Raw genomic sequence first — 23,052 nt, 5'->3', positions numbered from 1 at the left:
CAGGGTCCCCCACCCATATTAAAGCCCATCCCCACCCCATAATCCCCCCCATATCCCCCCATACCCCCCCCCATTTAAAGCCCCCCCCCCCCCCCCCCACCTGCCTTGGTTCCGTCCCTGCTCCGTTTCCCGCAGCTCTATTAGAACGACGACGCCGCCGCGGGGGCGCGCACGGCCCCGGAGCGCGGGCACGAGCAAAGGGAATAAGGATTAATGGGGGGGATATGGGGGGGGATGGGGGGGGAGGGGCTTAAAGGAAGGTGGGGGGGGGCTTAAAGGGGTGGGGATGGGGGTGCTATGGGGCTCTATGGGGTCGCTATGGGGTTCTATGGGGTGATATGGGGTGCTATGGGGCTCTATGGGGCTCTATGGGGTTCTATGGGGCTCTATGGGGTGCTATGGGATGCTGTGGGGCTCTATGGGGTCGCTATGGGGCTCTATGGGGAGCTATGGGATGCTGTGGGGCTCTATGGGGTCGCTATGGGGTTCTATGGGGCTCTATGGGGAGGTATGGGGTCTCTATGGGGCTCTATGGGGGCGCTATGGGGCTCTATGGGGTGTTATGGGGCTCTATGGGACGCTATGGGGTGCTTTGGGGAGACTTGGGGCTCTATGGGGTCTCTATGTGCTGCTATGGGGCTCTATGGGGTGCTATGGGATGCTGTGGGGCTCTATGGGGTCGTTATGGGGTTCTATGGGGGGGATATGGGGGGGGATGGGGAGGGGAGGGGCTTAAAGGAAGGGGGGGGGGGCTTAAAGGGGTGGGGATGGGGGTGCTATGGGGCTCTATGGGGTCGCTATGGGGTTCTATGGGGCTCTGTGGGGCGATATAGGGTTCTATAGGGTCGCTATGGGGCTCTATGGGGAGATATGGGGAGATATAAGGCGCTCTGGGGCTCTATGGGGTCGCTATGGGGCTCTATGGGGAGCTATGGGGTCGCTATGGGGTTCTATGGGGCTCTATGGGGTGCTATGGGATGCTGTGGGGCTCTATGGGGTCGTTATGGGGTTCTATGGGGAGCTATGGGGAGGTATGGGGTCTCTATGGGGCTCTATGGGGTCGCTATGGGGTGCTATGGGGCTCTATGGGGTTCTATGGGGCTCTATGGGGCGATATAGGGCGCTATGGGGTGCTATGGGGCTCTATGGGGCTCTATGGGGTTCTATGGGGTCGCTATGGGGAGATATAGGGTGCTATGGGGCGCTATGGGGCTCTATGTGGTCGCTATGGGGTTCTATGGGGTGATATGGGGTGCTATGGAGCTCTATGGGACTCTATGGGGCTCTATGGGGCGATATAGGGCGCTATGGGGTGATATGGGGTGCTATGGGGCTCTATAGGGCTCTATGGGGTTCTATGGGGCTCTATGGGGTGCTATGGGATGCTGTGGGGCTCTATGGGGAGCTATGGGGCTCTATGGGGCTCTATGGAGCGATATAGGGCGCTATGGGGTGCTATGGGGAGACTTGGGGCTCTATGGGGTCTCTATGTGGTGCTATGGGGCTCTATGGGGTGCTATGGGATGCTGTGGGGCTCTATGGGGTCGCTATGGGGCTCTATGGGGAGCTATGGGGTCTCTATGGGGCTCTATGGGGCGATATAGGGCGCTATGGGGTGCTATGGGATGCTGTGGGGCTCTATGGGGTCGCTATGGGGCTCTATGGGGAGCTATGGGGAGCTATGGGGTTCTATGGGGCTCTATGGGGTCGCTATGGGGTTCTATGGGGTGATATGGGGTGCTATGGGGTTCTATGGGGCTCTATGGGGTTCTATGGGGCTCTATGGGGTACTATGGGATGCTGTGGGGCTCTATGGGGTCGTTATGGGGTTCTATGGGGCTCTATGGGGAGGTATGGGGTCGCTATGGGGTTCTATGGGGGGGATATGGGGGGGGATGGGGGGGGAGGGGCTTAAAGGAAGGGGGGGGGGGGCTTAAAGGGGTGGGGATGGGGGTGCTATGGGGCTCTATGGGGTCGCTATGGGGCGCTATGGGGTCATGATGGGATCCTATGAGATTCTATGGGGCTCTATAGGGCTCTATGGGGAGGTTTGGGGTTCTATGGGGTGCTATGGGGCGATATAAGGCGCTATGGGGCTCTATGGGGCTCTGTGGGGAGGTATGGGGTCTAAATGGGGCTCTATGGGCTCTATGGGGTCTCTATGGGGTTCTATGGGATTCTATGAGCTCTATGGTGTCTCTATGGGGTTCTATGGGATTCTATGAGCTCTATGGGGTCGTTATGGGGTTCTATGGGGAGATATAGGGCTCTATGGGGTCGTTATGGGGCTCTATGGGGTGCTATGGGATGCTGTGGGGCTCTATGGGTTCGCTATGGGGCTCTATGGGGAGCTATGGGGAGCTATGGGGCTCTATGGGGCTCTATGGGGCTCTATGGGGCGATATAGGGCGCTATGGGGTGCTATGGGGCTCTATGGGGCTCTATGGGGTTCTATGGGGTGCTATGGGGCTTAAAGGAAGGGGGGGGGGGCTTAAAGGGGTGGGGATGGGGGTGCTATGGGGCTCTATGGGGTCGCTATGGGGTTCTATGGGGCTCTGTGGGGCGATATAGGGCGCTATGGGATTCTATAGGATCGTTATGGGGCTCTATGGGGAGCTATGGGGCAATATAGGGCGCTATGGGTTTCTATGGGGTCGTTATGGGGCTCTATGGGGAGCTATGGGGCTCTATGGGGCTCTATGGGGTTCTATGGGGAGCTATGGGGCTCTATGGGGCTCTATGGGGCGATATAGGGCTCTATGGGGTGCTATGGGGAGACTTGGGGCTCTATGGGGTCTCTATGTGCTGCTATGGGGCTCTGTGGGGTGCTATGGGATGCTGTGGGGCTCTATGGGGTCGTTATGGGGTTCTATGGGGAGGTATGGGGTCGCTATGGGGTTCTATGGGGGGGATATGGGGGGGGATGGGGGGGGGAGGGGCTTAAAGGAAGGTGGGGGGGGGCTTAAAGGGGTGGGGATGGGGGTGCTATGGGGCTCTATGGGGTCGCTATGGGGCGCTATGGGGTCATGATGGGATCCTATGAGATTCTATGGGGCTCTATAGGGCTCTATGGGGAGGTTTGGGGTTCTATGGGGTGCTATGGGGCGATATAAGGCGCTATGGGGCTCTATGGGGCTCTATGGGGAGGTATGGGGTCTAAATGGGGCTCTATAGGCTCTATGGGGTCTCTATGGGGTTCTATGGGATTCTATGAGCTCTATGGGGTCGTTATGGGGTTCTATGGGGAGATATAGGGCTCTATGGGGTCGTTATGGGGCTCTATGGGGTCGCTATGGGGTTCTATGGGGTCGCTATGGGGCTCTATGGGGTCGCTATGGGGTTCTATGGGGCTCTATGGGGAGGTATGGGGCTCTATGGGGCTCTATGGGGCGATATAGGGCGCTATGGGGTGCTATGGGGCTCTATGGGGCTCTATGGGGTTCTATGGGATGCTATGGGGCTCTATGGGGTGCTATGGGGCTCTATGGGGTCGCTATGGGGCTCTATGGGGAGCTATGGGGAGCTATGGGGCTCAATGGGGCGATATAGGGCGCTATGGGGTGCTATGGGGAGACTTGGGGCTCTATGGGGTCTCTATGTGGTGCTATGGGGCTCTATGGGGTGCTATGGGATGCTGTGGGGCTCTATGGGGTCGCTATGGGGTTCTATGGGGTGATATGGGGTGCTATGGGGCTCTATGCGGCTCTATGGGGCGATATAGGGCACTATGGGGTGCTATGGGGAGACTTGGGGCTCTATGGGGTCTCTATGTGCTGCTATGGGGCTCTGTGGGGTGCTATGGGATGCTGTGGGGCTCTATGGGGTCGTTATGGGGTTCTATGGGGCTCTATGGGGAGGTATGGGGTCGCTATGGGGCTCTATGGGGGGGATATGGGGGGGGATGGGGGGGAGGGGCTTAAATGTGGGGGGGGGGCTTAAAGGGATGGGGATGGGGGGGGGAGGGATGCTGTGGGGCTCTATGGGGTCGCTATGGGGTTCTATGGGGCTCTATGGGGAGGTATGGGGTCTCTATGGGGCTCTATGGGGTCGCTATGGGGCTCTATGGGGCTCTATGGGGAGGTATGGGGTCTCTATTGGGTTCTATGGGGTCGCTATGGGGTGTTATGGGGCTCTATGGGGTCACTAGGGGATTCTATGGGGCTCTATGGGGCGCTATGGGGCTCTATGGGGTCGCTATGGGGTTCTATGGGGCTCTATGGGGTCGCTATGGGGTTCCTAAGGGGTTCTATGGGGAGGTATGGGGTCTCTATGGGGCGCTATGGGGCTCTATGGGGTCGCTATGGGGTTCTATGGGGTTCTATGGGGCTCTATGGGGTCGCTATGGGGTTCCTAAGGGGTTCTATGGGGTTCTATGGGGAGGTATGGGGTCTCTATGGGGCTCTATGGGACTCTATGGGATCGCTATGGGGTTCTATGGGGCTCTATGGGGCGATATAGGGCTCTATGGGCTCTATGGGGTGCTATGGGATGCTGTGCGGCTCTATGGGGTCGCTATGGGGTTCTATGGGGGGGATATGGGGGGGGAAGGGGAGGGAGGGGCTTAAGGAGGGGGGGGGGCTTAAAGGGGTGGGGATGGGGGGGGGATGCTGTGGGGCTCTATGGGGTCGCTATGGGGTTCTATGGGGTTCTATGGGACTCTATGGGGTGCTATGGGGCTCTATGGGGCTCTGTGGGGTGCTATGGGGTCGCTATGGGGTTCTATGGGGTGTTATGGGGCTCTATGGGGTCACTAAGGGATTCTATGGGGCTCTATGGGGCGCTATGGTGCTCTATGGGGTCACTAAGGGATTCTATGGGGCTCTATGGGGCGCTATGGGGCTCTATGGGGTCGCTATGGGGTTCCTAAGGGGTTCTATGGGGCTCTATGGGGTCGCTATGGGGTTCTATGGGGCTCTATGGGGCGATATAGGGCGCTATGGGGTGCTATGGGGAGACTTGGGGCTCTATGGGGTCTCTATGTGGTGCTATGGGGCTCTATGGGGTGCTATGGGATGCTGTGGGGCTCTATGGGGTCTCTATGGGGCTCTATGGGGAGCTATGGGATGCTGTGGGGCTCTATGGGGTCGCTATGGGGCAATATGGGGAGCTATGGGGAGCTATGGGGTTCTATGGGGCTCTATGGGGCGATATAGGGCGCTATGGGGTCGCTATGAGGTTCTATGGGGCTCTATGGGGTCGCTATGGGGTTCTATGGGGCTCTATGGGGCTCTATGGGGCTCTGTGGGGTGCTATGGGGTCGCTATGGGGTCGCTATGGGGTTCCTAAGGGGTTCTATGGGGTTCTATGGGGAGGTATGGGGTCTCTATGGGGCTCTATGGGACTCTATGGGGTTCTATGGGGCTCTATGGGACTCTATGGGGCTCTATGGGGCGATATAGGGCGCTATGGGGTGCTATGGGGAGACTTGGGGCTCTATGGGGTCTCTATGATGTGCTATGGGGCTCTATGGGGTGCTATGGGAGACTTGGGGCTCTATGGGGTCGTTATGGGGTTCTATGGGGCTCTATGGGTAGGTATGGGGTCGCTATGGGGTGCTATGGGGTGCTATGGGGCTCTATGGGGTTCTATGGGGTGCTATGGGGTCGCTATGGGGTCGCTATGGAGTTCTATGGGGTGTTATGGGGTGTTATGGGGCTCTTTTGGGGTCTCTAGGGGATTCTATGGGGCTCTATGGGGCGCTATGGGGCTCTATGGGGTCGCTATGGGGTTCTATGGGGCTCTATGGGGCTCTATGGGGTCGCTATGGGATTCAGTGGGGATGTATCGGGTGCTATGGGGTCGCTATGGGGTTCTACGGGGAGCTATGGGGCTCTATGGAGTCGCTATGGGGCTCTATGGGGCTCTATGGGGTCGCTATGGGGTCGCTATGGGGTTCTATGGGGTGTTATGGGGCTCTATGGGGTCACTAGGGGATTCTATGGGGCTCTATGGGGCGCTATAGGGCTCTATGGGGTCGCTATGGGGTTCTATGGGGTTCTATGGGGCTCTATGGGGTCGCTATGGGGTTCTATGGGGAGCTATGGGGTGCTATGGGGGTCTATGGGGTCTCTATGGGGCTCTATGGGGAGCTATGGGGAGCTATGGGGTTCTATGGGGTCTATGGGGCTCTATGGGGCGATATAGGGCGCTATGGGGTGCTATGGGGCTCTATGGGGCTCTATGGGGTTCTATGGGGTGCTATGGGGCTCTATGGGGTGCTATGGGATGCTGTGGGGCTCTATGGGGTCGCTATGGGGTGATATGGGGTGATATGGGGCTCTATGGGGCTCTATGGGGCTCTATGGGGCGATATAGGGCGCTATGGGGTGCTATGGGGAGACTTGGGGCTCTATGGGGTCTCTATGTGCTGCTATGGGGCTCTGTGGGGTGCTATGGGATGCTATGGGGCTCTATGGGGTCGCTATGGGGTTCTATGGGGCTCTATGGGGAGGTATGGGGTCGCTATGGGGTTCTATGGGGGGGATATGGGGGGGGATGGGGGGGGAGGGGCTTAAATGTGGGGGGGGGGCTTAAAGGGGTGGGGATGGGGGTGCTATGGGGCTCTATGGGGTGCTATGGGGAGATATAAGGCGCTGTGGGGCTCTATGGGGTCGCTATGGGGCTTTATGGGCAGCTATGGGGTCTATGGGGTCACTAGGGGATTCTATGGGGCTCTATGGGGCGCTATAGGGCTCTATGGGGTCGCTATGGGGTTCTATGGGGCTCTATGGGGTCGCTATGGGGTTCTATGGGGTTCTATGGGGAGGTATGGGGCTCTATGGGGCTCTATGGGGCGATATAGGGCGCTATGGGGTTCTATGGGACTCTATGGGGCTCTATGGGGAGCTATGTGGTGCTATGGGGCTCTATGGGGTGCTATGGGATGCTGTGGGGCTCTATGGGGTCGCTATGGGGTTCTATGGGGTGATATGGGGCTCTATGGGGTCGCTATGGGGTTCTATGGGGCTCTATGGGGTGCTATGGGATGCTGTGGGGCTCTATGGGGTCGCTATGGGGCTCTATGGGGAGCTATGGGGAGCTATGGGGCTCTATGGGGCTCTATGGGGCGATATAGGGCGCCATGGGGTGCTATGGGGTGCTATGGGGAGACTTGGGGCTCTATGGGGTCTCTATGTGCTGCTATGGGGCTCTATGGGGTGCTATGGGATGCTGTGGGGCTCTATGGGGTCGTTATGGGGTTCTATGGGGCTCTATGGGGAGGTATGGGGTCGCTATGGGGCTCTATGGGGGGGATATGGGGGGGGATGGGGGGGAGGGGCTTAAAGGAAGGTGGGGGGGGGCTTAAAGGGGTGGGGATGGGGGTGCTATGGGGCTCTATGGGGTCGCTATGGGGCGCTATGGGGTCATGATGGGATCCTATGAGATTCTATGGGGCTCTATAGGGCTCTATGGGGAGGTTTGGGTTTCTATGGGGTGCTATGGGGCGATATAAGGCGCTATGGGGCTCTATGGGGCTCTATGGGGAGGTATGGGGTCGCTATGGGGCTCTATGGGCTCTATGGGGTCTCTATGGGGTCACTAGGGGATTCTATGGGGCTCTATGGGGCGCTATGGGGCTCTATGGGATCGCTATGGGGTTCTATGGGGTTCTATGGGGTCGCTATGGGGTTCTATGGGGTTCTGTGGGGCTCTATGGGGTCGCTATGGGGTTCCTAAGGGGTTCTATGGGGTTCTATGGGGAGGTATGGGGTCTCTTTGGGGCTTTATGGGACTCTATGGGATCGCTATGGGGTTCTATGGGGCTCTATGGGGCGATATAGGGCTCTATGGGGCTCTATGGGGTGCTATGGGGAGACTTGGAGCTCTATGGGGTCTCTATGTGGTGCTATGGGGCTCTATGGGGCGCTATGGGGTGCTATGGGGCTCTATGGGGTCGCTATGGGGTTCTATGGGGGGGATATGGGGGGGGATGGGGGGTGGGAGGGGCTTAAGGAAGGTGGGGGGGGGCTTAAAGGGGTGGGAATGGGGGGGGGAGGGATGCTGTGGGGCTCTATGGGGTCGCTATGGGGTTCTATGGGGCTCTATGGGGCTCTATGGGGCTCTATGGGGTTCTATGGGGCTCTATGGGATTCTATGGGGCTCTATGGGGCGATATAGGGCGCTATGGGGTGCTATGGGGAGACTTGGGGCTCTATGGGGTCTCTATGTGGTGCTATGGGGCTCTATGGGGTGCTATGGGATGCTGTGGGGCTCTATGGGGTCGCTATGGGGTTCTATGGGGCTCTATGGGGAGGTATGGGGTCGCTATGGGGCTCTATGGGGGGGATATGGGGGGGGATGGGGGAGGAGGGGCTTAAAGGAAGGTGGGGGGGCTTAAAGGGGTGGGGATGGGGGTGCTATGGGGCTCTATGGGGTCACTATGGGGTTCTATGGGGCTCTGTGGGGCGATATAGGGCGCTATGGGGTTCTATAGGGTCGTTATGGGGCTCTATGGGGAGCTATGGGGCAATATAGGGCGCTATGGGTTTCTATGGGGTCGTTATGGGGCTCTATGGGGAGCTATGGGGAGGTATGGGGTTCTATGGGGCTCTATGGGGCTCTATGGGGCGATATAGGGCGCTATGGGGTGCTATGGGGAGACTTGGAGCTCTATGGGGTCTCTATGTGGTGCTATGGGGCTCTATGGGGTGCTATGGGGTTGCTATGAGGCGGTATAGGGTGCTATGGGGTCACTATGGGGTTCTATGGGGAGATATAGGGCGCTATGGGGCTCTATAGGACACTATGGGGTCGCTATGGGGTTCTATGGGGCTCTATGGGGTGCTATGGGGCTCTATGGGGTCGCTATGGGGAGGTATGGGGTTTCTATGGGGCTCTATGGGGCTCTATGGGGCTCTATGGGGTTCTATGGGGCTCTATGGGGCCGGAGGGGTTATGGGGGGGGGGATGCTGTGGGGCTCTATGGGGCTCTATGGGGTTCTATTGGGGGCTCTAGGGCTCTATGGGGTCGCTATGGGGAGCTATGGGGTTCTATGGGGCTTAATGGGGAGGTATGGGGTCGCTATGGGGCTCTATGGGCTCTATGGGGCTCTATGGGGAGCTATGGGGCTCTATGGGGTCGCTATGGGGTTCTATGGGGTGCTATGGGGGCGCTGTGGGGCTCTATGGGGTCGCTATGGGGTCATGATGGGATTCTATGGGCTCTATGGGGCGATATAAGGTGCTGTGGGGTGCTATGGGGCGCTATGAGGCTCTATAGGACTCTATGGGGTCGCTATGGGGCGCTATGGGGCTCTATGGGGTCGCTATGGGATTCAGTGGGTAGGTATGGGGTGCTATGGGGTCGCTATGGGGTCGCTATGGGGTGCTATGGGGCTCTATGGGGCCGGAGGGGTTATGGGGAGGGAGGGATGCTGTGGGGCTCTATGGGGTCGCTATGGGGTTCTATGAGGTGATATGGGGAGGTATGGGGTCTCTATGGGGCTCTATGGGGAGCTATGGGGTCTCTATGGGGCTCTATGGGGCTCTCTGGGGAGCTATGGGGTTCTATGGGGTGCTATGTGGAGATATAGGGCGCTATGGGGCTCTATAGGACACTATGGGGTCGCTATGGGGAGCTATGGGGCTCTATGGGGCTCTATGGGGCTCTATGGGGTCGCTATGGGGCTCTATGGGGAGCTATGGGGCTCTATGGGGTTCTATGGGGCTCTATGGGGCTCTATGGGGTTCTATGGGGTCCCTATGGGGTGCTATGTGGCGCTATGGGGCGTTATGGGGTTACTAAGGGGTTCTATGGGGGCGCTATGGGGTGTTATGGGGCTCTATGGGGCGCTATGGGGCTCTATGGGGTCGCTATGGGGTTGTATGGGGTTCTATGGGGCTCTATGGGGTCGCTATGGGGTTCCTAAGGGGTTCTATGGGGTTCTATGGGGAGGTATGGGGTCTCTATGGGGTCTCTATGATGTGCTATGGGGCTCTATGGGGTGCTATGGGATGCTGTGGGGCTCTATGAGGTGCTATGGGGCTCTATGGGGTTGCTATGAGGCGGTATAGGGTGCTATGGGGTCACTATGGGGTTCTATAGGGTGCTATGTGGAGATATAGGGCGCCATGGGGCTCTATAGGACACTATGGAATCGCTATGGGGTTCTATGGGGCTTAATGGGGAGATATGGGGTCTCTATGGGGTTCTATGGGGCTCTATGGGGCCGGAGGGGTTATGGGGGGGGGAGGGATGCTGTGGGGCTCTATGGGGCTCTATGGGGTTCTATTGGGGGCTATGGGGCTCTATGGGGTCGCTATGGGGAGCTATGGGGTTCTATGGGGCTTAATGGGGAGGGATGGGGTCTCTATGGGGCTCTATGTGGCTCTATGGGGAGGTATGGGGTCTCTATGGGGCTCTATAGGGTCGCTATGGGGCTCTATGGGGTCGCTATGGGGCGCTATGGGGTGCTATGGGGTTACTAAGGGGTTCTATGGGGCGATATAGGGTGCTATGGGGTGCTATGGGGCTCTATGGTGCTCTATGGGGCACTATGGGGTGCTATGGGGTTCTATGGGGCTCTATGGGGTTCTATTGGGGGCTATGGGGCTCTATGGGGTCGCTATGGGGAGCTATGGGGTTCTATGGGGAGCTATGGGGCTCTATGGGGTCGCTATGGGGTTCTATGGGGCTCTATGGGGAGGTATGGGGTCTCTATGGGGCTCTATAGGGCTCTATGGGGTGCTATGAGGATCAACGGGGTGCTATGGGGTTACTAAGGGATTCTATGGCCTCTATGGGGTCACTATGGAGCTCTATGGGGTCGCTATGGGGTGCTATGGGGAGATATAGGGCGCTATGGGGTGCTATGGGGCTCTATGGGGTTCTATTGGGGAGCTGTGGGGCTCTATGGGGTCGCTATGGGGTCGCTATGGGGTTCTATGGGGCTTAATGGGGAGGTATGGGGTCTCTATGGGGCTCTATAGGGTCTCTATGGGTCTCTATGGGGCTCTATAGGGTGCTATGGGATTCTATGGCATTCTATGGGGCTCTATGGGGTGCTATGGGGCTCTATGGGGCTCTATGGGGTGCTATGGGATTCTATGGGATTCTGTAGGCTCTATGGCGGCTCTATGGGGTCATGATGGGATTCTATAGGCTCTATGGGATTCTATGGGGCTCTATGGGGAGGTATGGGGTCGTTATGGGGTCGCTATGGGATTCTATGGGGTCGCTATGGGGTTCTATGGGGTGCTATGGGGCGATATAAGGCGCTATGGGGCTGTATGGGGTGCTATGGGGTCGCTATGGGGTGCTATGGGGCTCTACGGGGCGATATAGGGCGCTATGGGGTTCTATGGGGTAGTTATGGGACTCTATGGGGTCGCTATGGGGTTACTAAGAGGTTCTATGGGGAGGTATGGGGTCTCTATGGGGTTCTATGGGACTCTATGGGGTCGCTATGGGATTCTATGGGATTCTATGGGGTTCTATGGGGTTCTATGGGGCGCTATGGGGTCATGATGGGATTCTATAGGCTGTATGGGGTCGTTATGGGGCTCTATGGGGTGATATAAGGCGCTATGGGGTGCTATGGGGAGATATAGGGCGCTGTGGGGTGCTATGGGGTCTCTATGGGGCTCTATGGGGTCGCTATGGGGTTCTATGGGGCTCTATGGGGCGATATAGGGCGCTATGGGGTCTCTATGGGGTCGCTATGGGGCGCTATGGGGTGCTATGGGATTCTATGGGATTCTATAGGCTCTATGGCGGCTCTATGGGGAGATATAGGGCGCTATGGTGTGCTATGAAGCGCGACAGGATGCTGTGGGGTCTCTATGGGGTCGCTATGGGGTTCTATGGGGTTCTATGGACTCTATGGGGTCTCTATGGGGCGCTATGGGGCGCTATCGGGTCATGATGGGATTCTATAGGCTCTATGGGGTTTCTATGGGGCTCTATGGGAATCTATGGGGCTCTATGGGGTGCCATGGGGCGCTATGGGGTTCTGTGGGGTGCTATGGGGCGATATAAGGCGCTATGGGGCTCTATGGGGTGCTATGGGACTCTATGGGGTCGCTATGGGATTCTATGGGGTTCTATGGGGTTCTATGGGGCGCTATGGGGTCATGATGGGATTCTATAGGCTCTATGGGGTCTTTATGGGGCTCTATGGGGTGATATAAGGCGCTATGGGGTGCTATGGGAAGATATAGGGCGCTGTGGGGTGCTATGGGGTCTCTATGGGGCTCTATGGGGTCGCTATGGGGTTCTATGGGGCGATATAGGGCGCTATGGGGTCTCTATGGGGCTCTATAGGGTTCTATGGGGTCGCTATGGGGCTCTATGGGGTCGCTATGGGGTTCTATGGGGCTCTATGGGGAGATATAGGGCGCTATGGTGTGCTATGAAGCGCTACAGGATGCTGTGGGGTCTCTATGGGGCTCTATGGGGTTCTATGGGGTTCTATGGACTCTATGGGGTCTCTATGGGGCGCTATGGGGCGCTATGGGGTCATGATGGGATTCTATAGGCTCTATGGGGTTTCTATGGGGCTCTATGGGAATCTATGGGGCTCTATGGGGTGCCATGGGGCGCTATGGGGTCCCTATGGGGTGCTATGGGGCGATATAAGGCGCTATGGGGCTCTATGGGGTGCTATGGGGATGTATGGGGTCTCTATGGGGCTCTATGGGGAGGTTTGGGGTCTCTATGGGGCTCTATGGGGTTCTATGGGGTTCTATGGACTCTATGGGGTCTCTATGGGGCGCTATGGGGCGCTATGGGGTCATGATGGGATTCTATAGGCTCTATGTGGTCGTTATGGGGCTCTATGGGGTTCTATGGGGCGCTATGGGGTCATGGTGAGATTCTGTGTGGTCGTTATGGGGCTCTATGGGGCTCTATGGAGTTACTAAGGGATTCTATGAGCTCTATGGGGTCGCTATGGGATTCTATGGGGCTCTATGGGGCTCTATGGGGCGCTATGGGGTCATGATGGGATTCTATAGGCTCTATGGGGCTCTATGGGGTGCTATGGGGAGATATAGGGCGCTATGGGGTTCTATGAGGCGCTATGGGGCGCTATGGGGTCACGATGAGATTCTATAGGCTCTATGGGGTCCCTATGGGGTCACTAGGGGATTCTATGGGCTCTATGGGGTCACCATGGGGCGCTATGGGCTCTATGGGATCACTATGGGGCCCTATGGGGAGCTATGGTGTTACTAAGGGATTCTATGGGCTCTATGGGGTCACTATGGGACGCTATGGGGCGCTATGGGTCACTATGGGATTCTATGGTGCTCTATGGTGTCGTTATGGGGCTCTATGGGGCTCTATGCGGTGCTATGGGGAGATATAGGGCGCTATGGGGTTACTAAGGGATTCTATAGGCTCTATAGGGTCGCTATGGGGGCTCTATGGGGTCGCTATGAGGCGCTATGGGGTCACTACGGGGTTCTATGGGCTCTATGGGGTCACTATGGGGCTCTTTGGGGCTCTATGGGGTCGCTATGGGGCTCTATGGGGTGCTATGGGGCGATATAAGGCGCTATGGGTTGCTATGGGGCTCTATGGGGTGCTATGGGGCGCTATGGGGTGCAATGGGGTGCTATGGGGGCTCTATGGGGTTGCTATGAGGCGCTATAGCGTGCTATGGGGTGCTATGGGGTGCTATGGGGCCCTATGGGGGCTCTATGGGGTCGCTATGAGGCGCTATGGGGCCACTACGGGGTTCTATGGGCTCTATGTGGTCTCTATGGGGCGCTATGGGGCTCTATGGGATCACTACGGGGTTCTATGGGCTCTATGGGGTCACTATGGGGCTCTTTGGGGCTCTATGGGGTGCTATGGGGCGATATAAGGCGCTATGGGTTGCTATGGGGCTCTATGGGGTGCTATGGGGCGCTATGGGGTGCAATGGGGTGCTATAGGGGCTCTATGGGGTTGCTATGAGGCGCTATAGGGTGCTATGGGGTCACTATGGGGTTCTATGGGCTCTATGGGGTCTCTATGGGGTCGCTATGGGGCGCTATGGGGTTACTAAGGGATTCTATGGGCTCTATGGGGGCGCTATGGGGTGCAATGGGGTGCTATGGGGGCTCTATGGGGTTGCTATGAGGCGCTATAGCGTGCTATGGGGTGCTATGGGGCCCTATGGGGGCTCTATGGGGTTGCTATGAGGTGCTATAGGGTGCTATGGGGTCACTATGGGGTTTTATGGGCTCTATGGGGTCTCTATGGGGCGCTATGGGGTTACTAAGGGATTCTATGGGCTCTATGGGGTCACTATGGGGCTCTATGGGGCTCTATGGGGTCGCTATGGGGCGCTATGGGGAGATATGGTGTTACTAAGGGATTCTATGAGCTCTATGGGGTCTCTATGGGGTTCTATGGGGGCTCTATGGGGTGCTATGGGGAGATATAGGGCGCTATGGGGTTACTAAGGGATTCTATAGGCTCTATGGGGTCATTATGGGGCTCTATGGGGTCGCTATGAGGCGCTATGGGGTCACTACGGGGTTCTATGGGCTCTATGGGGTCACTATGGGGCTCTTTGGGGCTCTATGGGGTCGCTATGGGGCTCTATGGGGTGCTATGGGGCGATATAAGGCGCTACGGGTTGCTATGGGGCTCTATGGGGTGCTATGGGGCGCTATGGGGTGCAATGGGGTGCTATGGGGGCTCTATGGGGTTGCTATGAGGCGCTATAGCGTGCTATGGGGTGCTATGGGGTGCTATGGGGCCCTATGGGGGCTCTATAGGGTCGCTATGGGGCGCTATGGGGTCATGATGGGATTCTATGGGCTCTATGGGGTCTCTATGGGGCGCTATGGGGTTACTAAGGGATTCTATGGGCTCTATGGGGTCACTATGGGGCTCTATGGGGGCTCTATGGGGTGCTATGGGGAGATATAGGGCGCTATGGGGTTACTAAGGGATTCTATAGGCTCTATGGGGTCGCTATGAGGCGCTATGGGGCCACTACGGGGTTCTATGGGCTCTATGTGGTCTCTATGGGGCGCTATGGGGCTCTATGGGGCGCTATAGGGCACTATGGGGTGCTATGGGGCTCTATGGGGCGCTATGGGGTGCTATAGGGCACTATGGGGTGCTATAGGGCTCTATGGGGTTCTATGGGCTCTATGTGGTCTCTATGGGGCGCTATGGGGCTCTATGGGATCACTATGGGATTCTATGGGCTCTATGGGACCCCATCCTCTACCCCATATATCCCCCACCCCACACATTACCCCCCCACCCCACACGTGCCCCACATCCCCCCCCATATCATCTATCCCATATATCCCCCACCCCACATATTCCCACCCCATATCCTCTACCCCATAACCCATAGGGACCCCAAGTGACCCATAGGGACCCACAGGGGCCCCAAGTGACCCATAGGGACCCACAGGGGCCCCAAGTGACCCATAGGACCCCATAGGGACCCCAAGTGACCCATAGGGACCCCAAGTGACCCATACGGACCCCAAGTGACCCCATAGGACCCCATAGGGACCCCAAGTGACCCATAGGACCCCCATAGGACCCATAGAGACCCCAAGTGACCCATAAGGACCCCAAGTGACCCATAGGACCCATAGAGACCCCAAGTGACCCATAGGACCCATAGGGACCCCAAGTGACCCATAAGGACCCCAAGTGACCCATAGGACCCCATAGGGACCCCAAGTGACCCATAGGACCCCATAGGGACCCCAAGTGACCCATAAGGACCCATAGGGACCCCATGTGACCCATAAGGACCCCAAGTGACCCATAGGACCCATAGGGACCCCAAGTGACCCACAGGGACCCCAAGTGACCCATAAGGACCCCAAGTGACACATAGGACCCCATAGGGACCCCAAGTGACCCATAGGACCCCATAGGGACCCCAAGTGACCCATAAGGACCCCAAGTGACCCATAGGACCCCATAGGGACCCCAAGTGACCCATAGGACCCCATAGGGACCCCAAGTGACCCATAAGGACCCATAGGGACCCCATGTGACCCATAAGGACCCCAAGTGACCCATAGGACCCATAGGGACCCCAAGTGACCCACAGGGACCCCAAGTGACCCATAAGGACCCCAAGTGACACATAGGACCCCATAGGGACCCCAAGTGACCCATAAGGACCCCATACGAACCCCAAGTAACCTATGGGGACCCCAAGTGACCCATAGGACCCCATAGGAACCCCAAGTGACCCATAGGACCCCATAGGGACCCCAAGTGACTCATAAGGACCCCAAGTGACCCATAGGACCCCATAGGGACCCCAAGTGACCCCATAAGGACCCCTATCTCCGTCCTCTCCCTCCGCTGCCCTATAGGACCCCCCCCCATCTCCCCCCCTCTCCATCCCGTTGTCCGGCCCATAGAGACCCCAAGTGACCCATAGGACCCACAGGGACCCCAAATGACCCCATAGGACCCATAGAGACCCCAAGTGACCTATAGGGACAATAAGTGACTACTAAGGACCCCAAGTGACCCATAGAACCCCATAGGAACCCCAAGTGACCCATAGGGACCCCAAGTGACCCATAAGGACCCCAAGTGACACATAGGACCCCATATGGACCCCAAGTGACCCATAGTCCCCCCATATCTCCGTCCTCTCCCCCCTCTGCCCTATAGGACCACCCCAACCCCCATCTCCCCCCCCCTCCATCCCGTTGTCCAGCCCATAGAGACCCCAAGTGACCCATAGTACCCTATAGGGACCCCAATTGACCCACAGGGACCCCAAGTGACCCATAAGGACCCATAGGAACCCCAAGTGACCCATATGGACCCCAAGTGACTCATATGGACCCCAAGTGACCCATAGGACCCCATACGAACCCCCAGTGACCCATAAGGACCCATAGGACCCCCAAGTGACCCACAGGGACCCCAAGTGACCCATAAGGACCCCAAGTGACACATAGGACCCCATAGGGACCCCAAGTGACCCATAAGGACCCCATACGAACCCCAAGTAACCTATGGGGACCCCAAGTGACCCATAGGGACCCCAAGTGACCCATAAGGGCCCCAAGTGACACATAGGACCCTATACGAACCCCAAGTGACCCATAAGGGCCCCAAGTGACACATAGGACCCCATAGGAACCCCAAGTGACCCATAAGGGCCCCAAGTGACCCATAGGACCCTATACGAACCCCAAGTGACCCACAGGGACCCCAAGTGACCCACAGGGACCCCTAGTGACCCATAGTACCCCATAGGGACCCCAAGTGACCCACAGGGACCCCTAGTGACCCATAGTACCCCATAGGGACCCCAAGTGACCCATAAGGACCCCTAGTGACCCATAGTACCCCATAGGGACCCCAAGTGACCCATAAGGACCCCAAGTGACCCATAGGGACCCCAAGTGCCCCATAGGGACCCCAAGTGACCCATAGGGACCCCAAGTGACCCACAGGGGCCCCAAGTGACCCATAGGACCCCATAGGGACCCCAAGTGACCCATAAGGACCCCAAGTGACCCACAGGGACCCATAAGGACCCCAAGTGACCCATAGGACCCCATAGGAACCCCAAGTGACCAATAGGGACCCCAAGTGACCCATAAGGACCCCTAGTGACCCATAGTACCCCATAGGGACCCCAAGTGACTCATAAGGACCCCAAGTGACCCATAAGGACCCATAGGAACCCCAAGTGACCCATATGGACCCCAAGTGACTCATAAGGACCCCAAGTGACCCATAGGACCCCATAGGGACCCCAAGTGACCCATAGGGACCCCAAGTGACCCATAAGGACCCATAGGGACCCCAAGTGACCCATATGGACCCCAAGTGACTCATAAGGACCCCAAGTGACCCATAGGACCCCATAGGGACCCCAAGTGACCCATAGGGACCCCAAGTGACCCATAAGGAGCCATAGGAACCCCAAGTGACCCATAGAACCCCATATCTCCGTCCTCTCCCCCCTCTGCCCTATAGGACCCCCCCCCCCCCCATCTCCCCCCCCCTCCATCCCGTTGTCCGTCCCGCCCCGTCCGGTCCCTCTGTTCCTTTTCCTTTGTCCCCCCCCCCCGCTCTAAGTCACACAATCAATGCGCCGTCCCGGTTCCGCCTTAATCCCCGTCCGCTTCTGCCGCCCCCCCCGGGCCGTGGGGGGGGGACACGACGCCGGCGACCCCAGGGAGAGGGGAACGGGGGGGGGGGTGGGGGGAGATAAAGGGGGGGGGAAGGGGATAAAGGGGAGGGGGCGCGACTTGGGGGGCGGAGGTTGGGGGGGGGGGGAGGAAGGGAGGAGGGGGGAGGTGTTGGGAGACGGCGGGGGGGGGGGTCCGCGGGATCTATAGGGAGATATAGGGCTATAGGGACCCACAGGGAGCTATAGGGCCTTAGGGACCCATAGAGACCCGTAGGGACCCACAGGGACCCATAGAGACCCATAGGGATCCTTAGGGACCCATAGAGATCCGTAGGGACCTATAGGGACCTATAGGGACCCGTAGGGACCCATAGAGACCCGTAGGGACCTATAGGGACCCATAGAGACCCGTAGGGATCCGTAGGGACCTATAGGGACCCATAGAGACCCGTAGGGACCTATAGGGACCCATAGAGACCCGTAGGGATCCGTAGGGAGCTATAGGGACCCATAGAGACCCGTAGGGACCTATAGGGACCCATAGAGACCCATAGGGATCCTTAGGGACCCATAGAGACCCGTAGGGACCTATAGGGACCCATAGAGACCCATAGGGATCCGTAGGGACCCATAGAGACCCGTAGGGACCCATAGAGACCCGTAGGGACCTATAGAGACCCATAAAGACCCATAGGGACCCATAGAGACCCATAGGGATCCTTAGGGACCCATAGAGACCCATAGGGATCCATAGGGACCCATAGAGACCCGTAGGGACCTATAGGGACCCACAGGGGGCTATAGGGACCTTTAGGGACCCGTAGGGACCTATAGGGACCCATAGAGACCCGTAGGGACCTATAGGGACCCATAGAGACCCATAGGGATCCTTAGGGACCCGTAGAGACCCGTAGGGACCTATAGGGACCCATAGAGACCTGTAGGGATCTGTAGGGACCTATAGGGACCCATAGGGACCTATAGGGACCTATAGGGACCCGTAGGGATCCTTAGGGACCCATAGAGACCCATAGGGATCCGTAGGGACCCATAGAGACCCGTAGGGACCCACAGGGACCCATAAAGACCCGTAGGGACTCGTAGGGACCCATAGAGACCCGTAGGGACCTATAGGGACTCGTAGGGACCCACAGGGAGCTATAGGGACCTGTAGGGACCCGTAGGGACCTATAGGGACCCATAGAGACCCGTAGGGATCCGTAGGGAGAGGGGAACGGGGGGGGAGGGTGGGGGGAGATAAAGGGGGGGGGAAGGGGATAAAGGGGGGGGCGCGACTTGGGGGGCGGAGGTTGGGGGGGGGGGAGGAAGGGAGGAGGGGGGAGGTGTTGGGAGACGGCGGGGGGGGGTCCGCGGGATCTATAGGGAGATATAGGGCTATAGGGACCCATAGAGACCCGTAGGGACCTATAGGGACCCATAGAGACCCGTAGGGACCTATAGGGACCCATAGAGACCCATAGGGATCCGTAGGGACCCATAGAGACCCGTAGGGACCTATAGGGACCTATAGGGACTCGTAGGGACCCGTAGGGAACCACAGGGAGCTATAGGGACCCGTAGGGACCCATAGAGACCCGTAGGGACCTATAGGGACCCATAGAGACCCATAGGGATCCGTAGGGACCCATAGAGACCCATAGGGACCCGTAGGGACCCATAGAGACCCGTAGGGACCTATAGGGACCCGTAGAGACCCATAGGGACCCATAGAGACCCGTAGAGACCCATAGGGATCCGTAGGGACCCATAGAGACCCATAGGGATCCGTAGGGAGCTATAGGGACCCATAGAGACCCATAGGGATCCGTAGGGACCCATAGGGATCCATAGGGACCCATAGAGACCCATAGGGATCCTTAGGGATCCATAGAGACCCGTAGGGATCTATAGGGACTCATAGAGACCCGTAGGGACCTATAGGGACCCATAGAGACCCGTAGGGATCCGTAGGGACCCATAAAGACCCATAGGGACCCATAGAGACCCATAGGGATCCTTAGGGACCCATAGAGACCCGTAGGGACCTATAGGGACTCGTAGGGACCCATAGGGATCTATAGGGACCTATAGGGACCCATAGAGACCCGTAGGGACCTATAGGGACCCATAGAGACCCGTAGGGACCTGTAGGGCTCTGTAGGGACCCGTAGGGACCCACAGGGATCTATAGGGACCCATAGAGACCCACAGGGACCCATAGCGACACATAGGGACCCATAGGGACCTATAAGGACCTGTAGGGACACGTAGGGACCCATAGAGACCCGTAGGGACTTATAGGGACCTGTAGGTACCTAAAGGGACTGATAGTGACCCATAGGGACCCATCCTGTGGGACCTATAGGGACCCTATAGTACCCATAGAGACCCATAGGGGCCCATAGGGACCTATAGGGACCCCTCGAGACCAATACTTTGGGATCCATAGGGACCTATAGTACCCATAGAGCCCCGTAGTGACCTATAGGAATCAGGGAGACCCATAGGGACCTACAAGAGGCGTAGAGACCCATATGGACCCATAGGATCCCCGGAGACCCAGAGGGATTCAGAGCGATCTATAGGGCACATGGGAACTTACAGGACCCATGGAAAGCAATAGGGATTTCTAGGACCCATAGGAACCCACAAAGACCTATAGGGACCTGTAGGATCCACGGGGACCCATAGTCAAACTGGGGACCTATAGGAGCTGTAGGGATCTATAGGGACCCATAGAGACCCTGGAGATCGATAGGACCTATAGGGACCCATAGAGATGCCCGGAGATCGATAGGACCCATAGGAGCTATAGGGACCCATAGAGACCCATAGGGACCCATAGAGACCCATAGGGACCCATAGGGACCAATAGGACCTATAGAGACCCATAGGGACCCATAGAGACCAATAGGACATATAGGGACCAATAGAGACCAATAGGGCCTATAGAGACCCATAGGGACCCACAGAGACCCATAGGACCTATAGAGACCCATAGGACCTATAGAGACCCATAGGGACCCATAGGGCCTATAGGGACCCATATAGACCAATAAGGCCTATAGGGACCCATAGAGACCCATAGGGACCCATAGGACCTATAGAGACCCATAGGGACCCATAGAGACCAATAGGACCTATAGGGACCCATAGGGACCCACAGAGACCAATAGGACCCATAGAGACCCATAGGACCTATAGAGACCCATAGGGACCCATAGGACCTATAGAGACCCATAGGGACCCATAGAGACCAATAGGACCCATAGAGACCCATAGGAGACAATGGAGACCCTGTAGGACCCACAGGGACCCCCCAGAGCCCCCATACCCCCCCTCAGTGCCCCCCCCCGAGACCCTTCCCCACATTATCCCCTTGTTGGGGGGGGGGGAGGGACACACACCCTATGGAGCAGAGCTGGGCATCCTCGTCCCCCCCCCCATATCCCCCATCCTATGGGGGGGGACCCCACACCCTATATCCCCCCCTATATCCCCCTTCAGTCTGGAGGGACCCCCCCTCCCCATCACCCCCATCCTCTGGGGGGGTCCCCAACCCTTTAACCCCCCCAGAGGATCCTTCATCCAACCCAACCCCCCCACTCTATGAACAGGAGACCCCCACCCACTTCTCCTATGGGGAGGAGACCCCCACCCACTTATCCTATGGGGAGGAGACCCCAACCCCTCCGTTCTATGGGGGGGAGACCCCCTCCCCCTTATTCCATGGGGAGGAGACCCCAAACACCCCATCCTATGGGGAGAAGACCCCCACCCCCTTATTCTATGGGGAGGAGACCCCCACCTCGTTATCCTATGGGGGGGACACCTCAACCTCCCCGTTCTATGGGGGGGAGACCCCCACCCCCTTATTCTATGGGGATGAGACCCCCACATCTTATAGGGAGAAGACCCCCACCCCTTTATTCTATAGGAAGGAGACCCCCACCCCGTTATCCTATGGGGATGAGACCCCCACCCCTTCGTTCTATGGGGATGAGACCCCCACATCTTATAGGGAGAAGACCCCCACCCCCTTAATCTATGGGGAGAAGACCCCCACCCCCTTATTCTACGGGGATGAGACCCCCACCCCTTCACTCTATGGGGATGAGACCCCCACCCCCTTATCCTATGGGGAGGACACCCCCACCCCCTTAATCTATGGGGAGAAGACCCCCACCCCCTTATTCTACGGGGATGAGACCCCCACCCCCTTATTCTATGGGGAGGAGACCCCCACCCCCTCATCCTATAGGAAGGAGACCCCCACCCCGTTATCCTATGGGGATGAGACCCCCACCCCTTCGTTCTATGGGGATGAGACCCCCACATCTTATAGGGAGAAGACCCCCACCCCCTTAATCTATGGGGAGAAGACCCCCACCCCCTTATTCTACGGGGATGAGACCCCCACCCCCTTAATCTATGGGGAGAAGACCCCCACCCCCTTATCCTATGGGGAGAAGACCCCCACCCCCTCATCCTATAGGAAGGAGACCCCCACCCCCTTATTCTATGGGGATGAGACCCCCACCCCTTCACTCCATGGGGATGAGACCCCCACCCCCTTATCCTATGGGGATGAGACCCCCACCCCCTTATCCTATGGGGATGAGACCCCCACCCCTTCACTCCATGGGGATGAGACCCCCACCCCCTCATCCTATAGGAAGGAGACCCCCACCCCCTTATTCTATGGGGATGAGACCCCCACATCTTATAGGGAGGAGACCCCCACCCCCTTATTCTATGGGGAGGAGACCCCCACCCCCTCATCCTATAGGAAGGAGACCCCCACCCCCTTATTCTACGGGGGTGAGACCCCCACCCCTTCAGTCTATGGGGAAAAGACCCTCACCCCCTTATCCTATGGAGGGGACACCTCAACCCCTTCGTTCTATGGGGATGAGACCCCCACCCCTTCATCCTATAGGAAGGAGACCCCACCCCGTTATCCTATGGGGATGAG

The 23,052-nt window shown here is 57.8% G+C and overlaps 1 protein-coding gene across 1 annotated transcript; it reads left to right on the top strand.

Moving 5' to 3' along the window:
• Positions 1-19,419: 19,419 nt before the first annotated feature.
• Positions 19,420-23,050, top strand: LOC146751007 (uncharacterized; the record flags this gene model as incomplete). Its single annotated transcript, XM_085535811.1, has 1 exon — positions 19,420-23,050. A coding segment is annotated over exon 1 (1,563 nt), but the record flags the coding sequence as incomplete, so codon positions are not given.
• Between the last annotated feature and the right edge of the window lie 2 nt (positions 23,051-23,052).

Source organism: Coturnix japonica, unplaced genomic scaffold, assembly GCF_054131305.1.
Source record: "Coturnix japonica strain WE unplaced genomic scaffold, WE-NBRP24 Scf185, whole genome shotgun sequence".
Classification (NCBI taxonomy): Eukaryota; Metazoa; Chordata; class Aves; order Galliformes; family Phasianidae; genus Coturnix; species Coturnix japonica.
The sequence above is the reverse complement of the archived record's forward strand: the minus strand, read 5'-3'. Positions and strand labels throughout refer to the sequence as shown.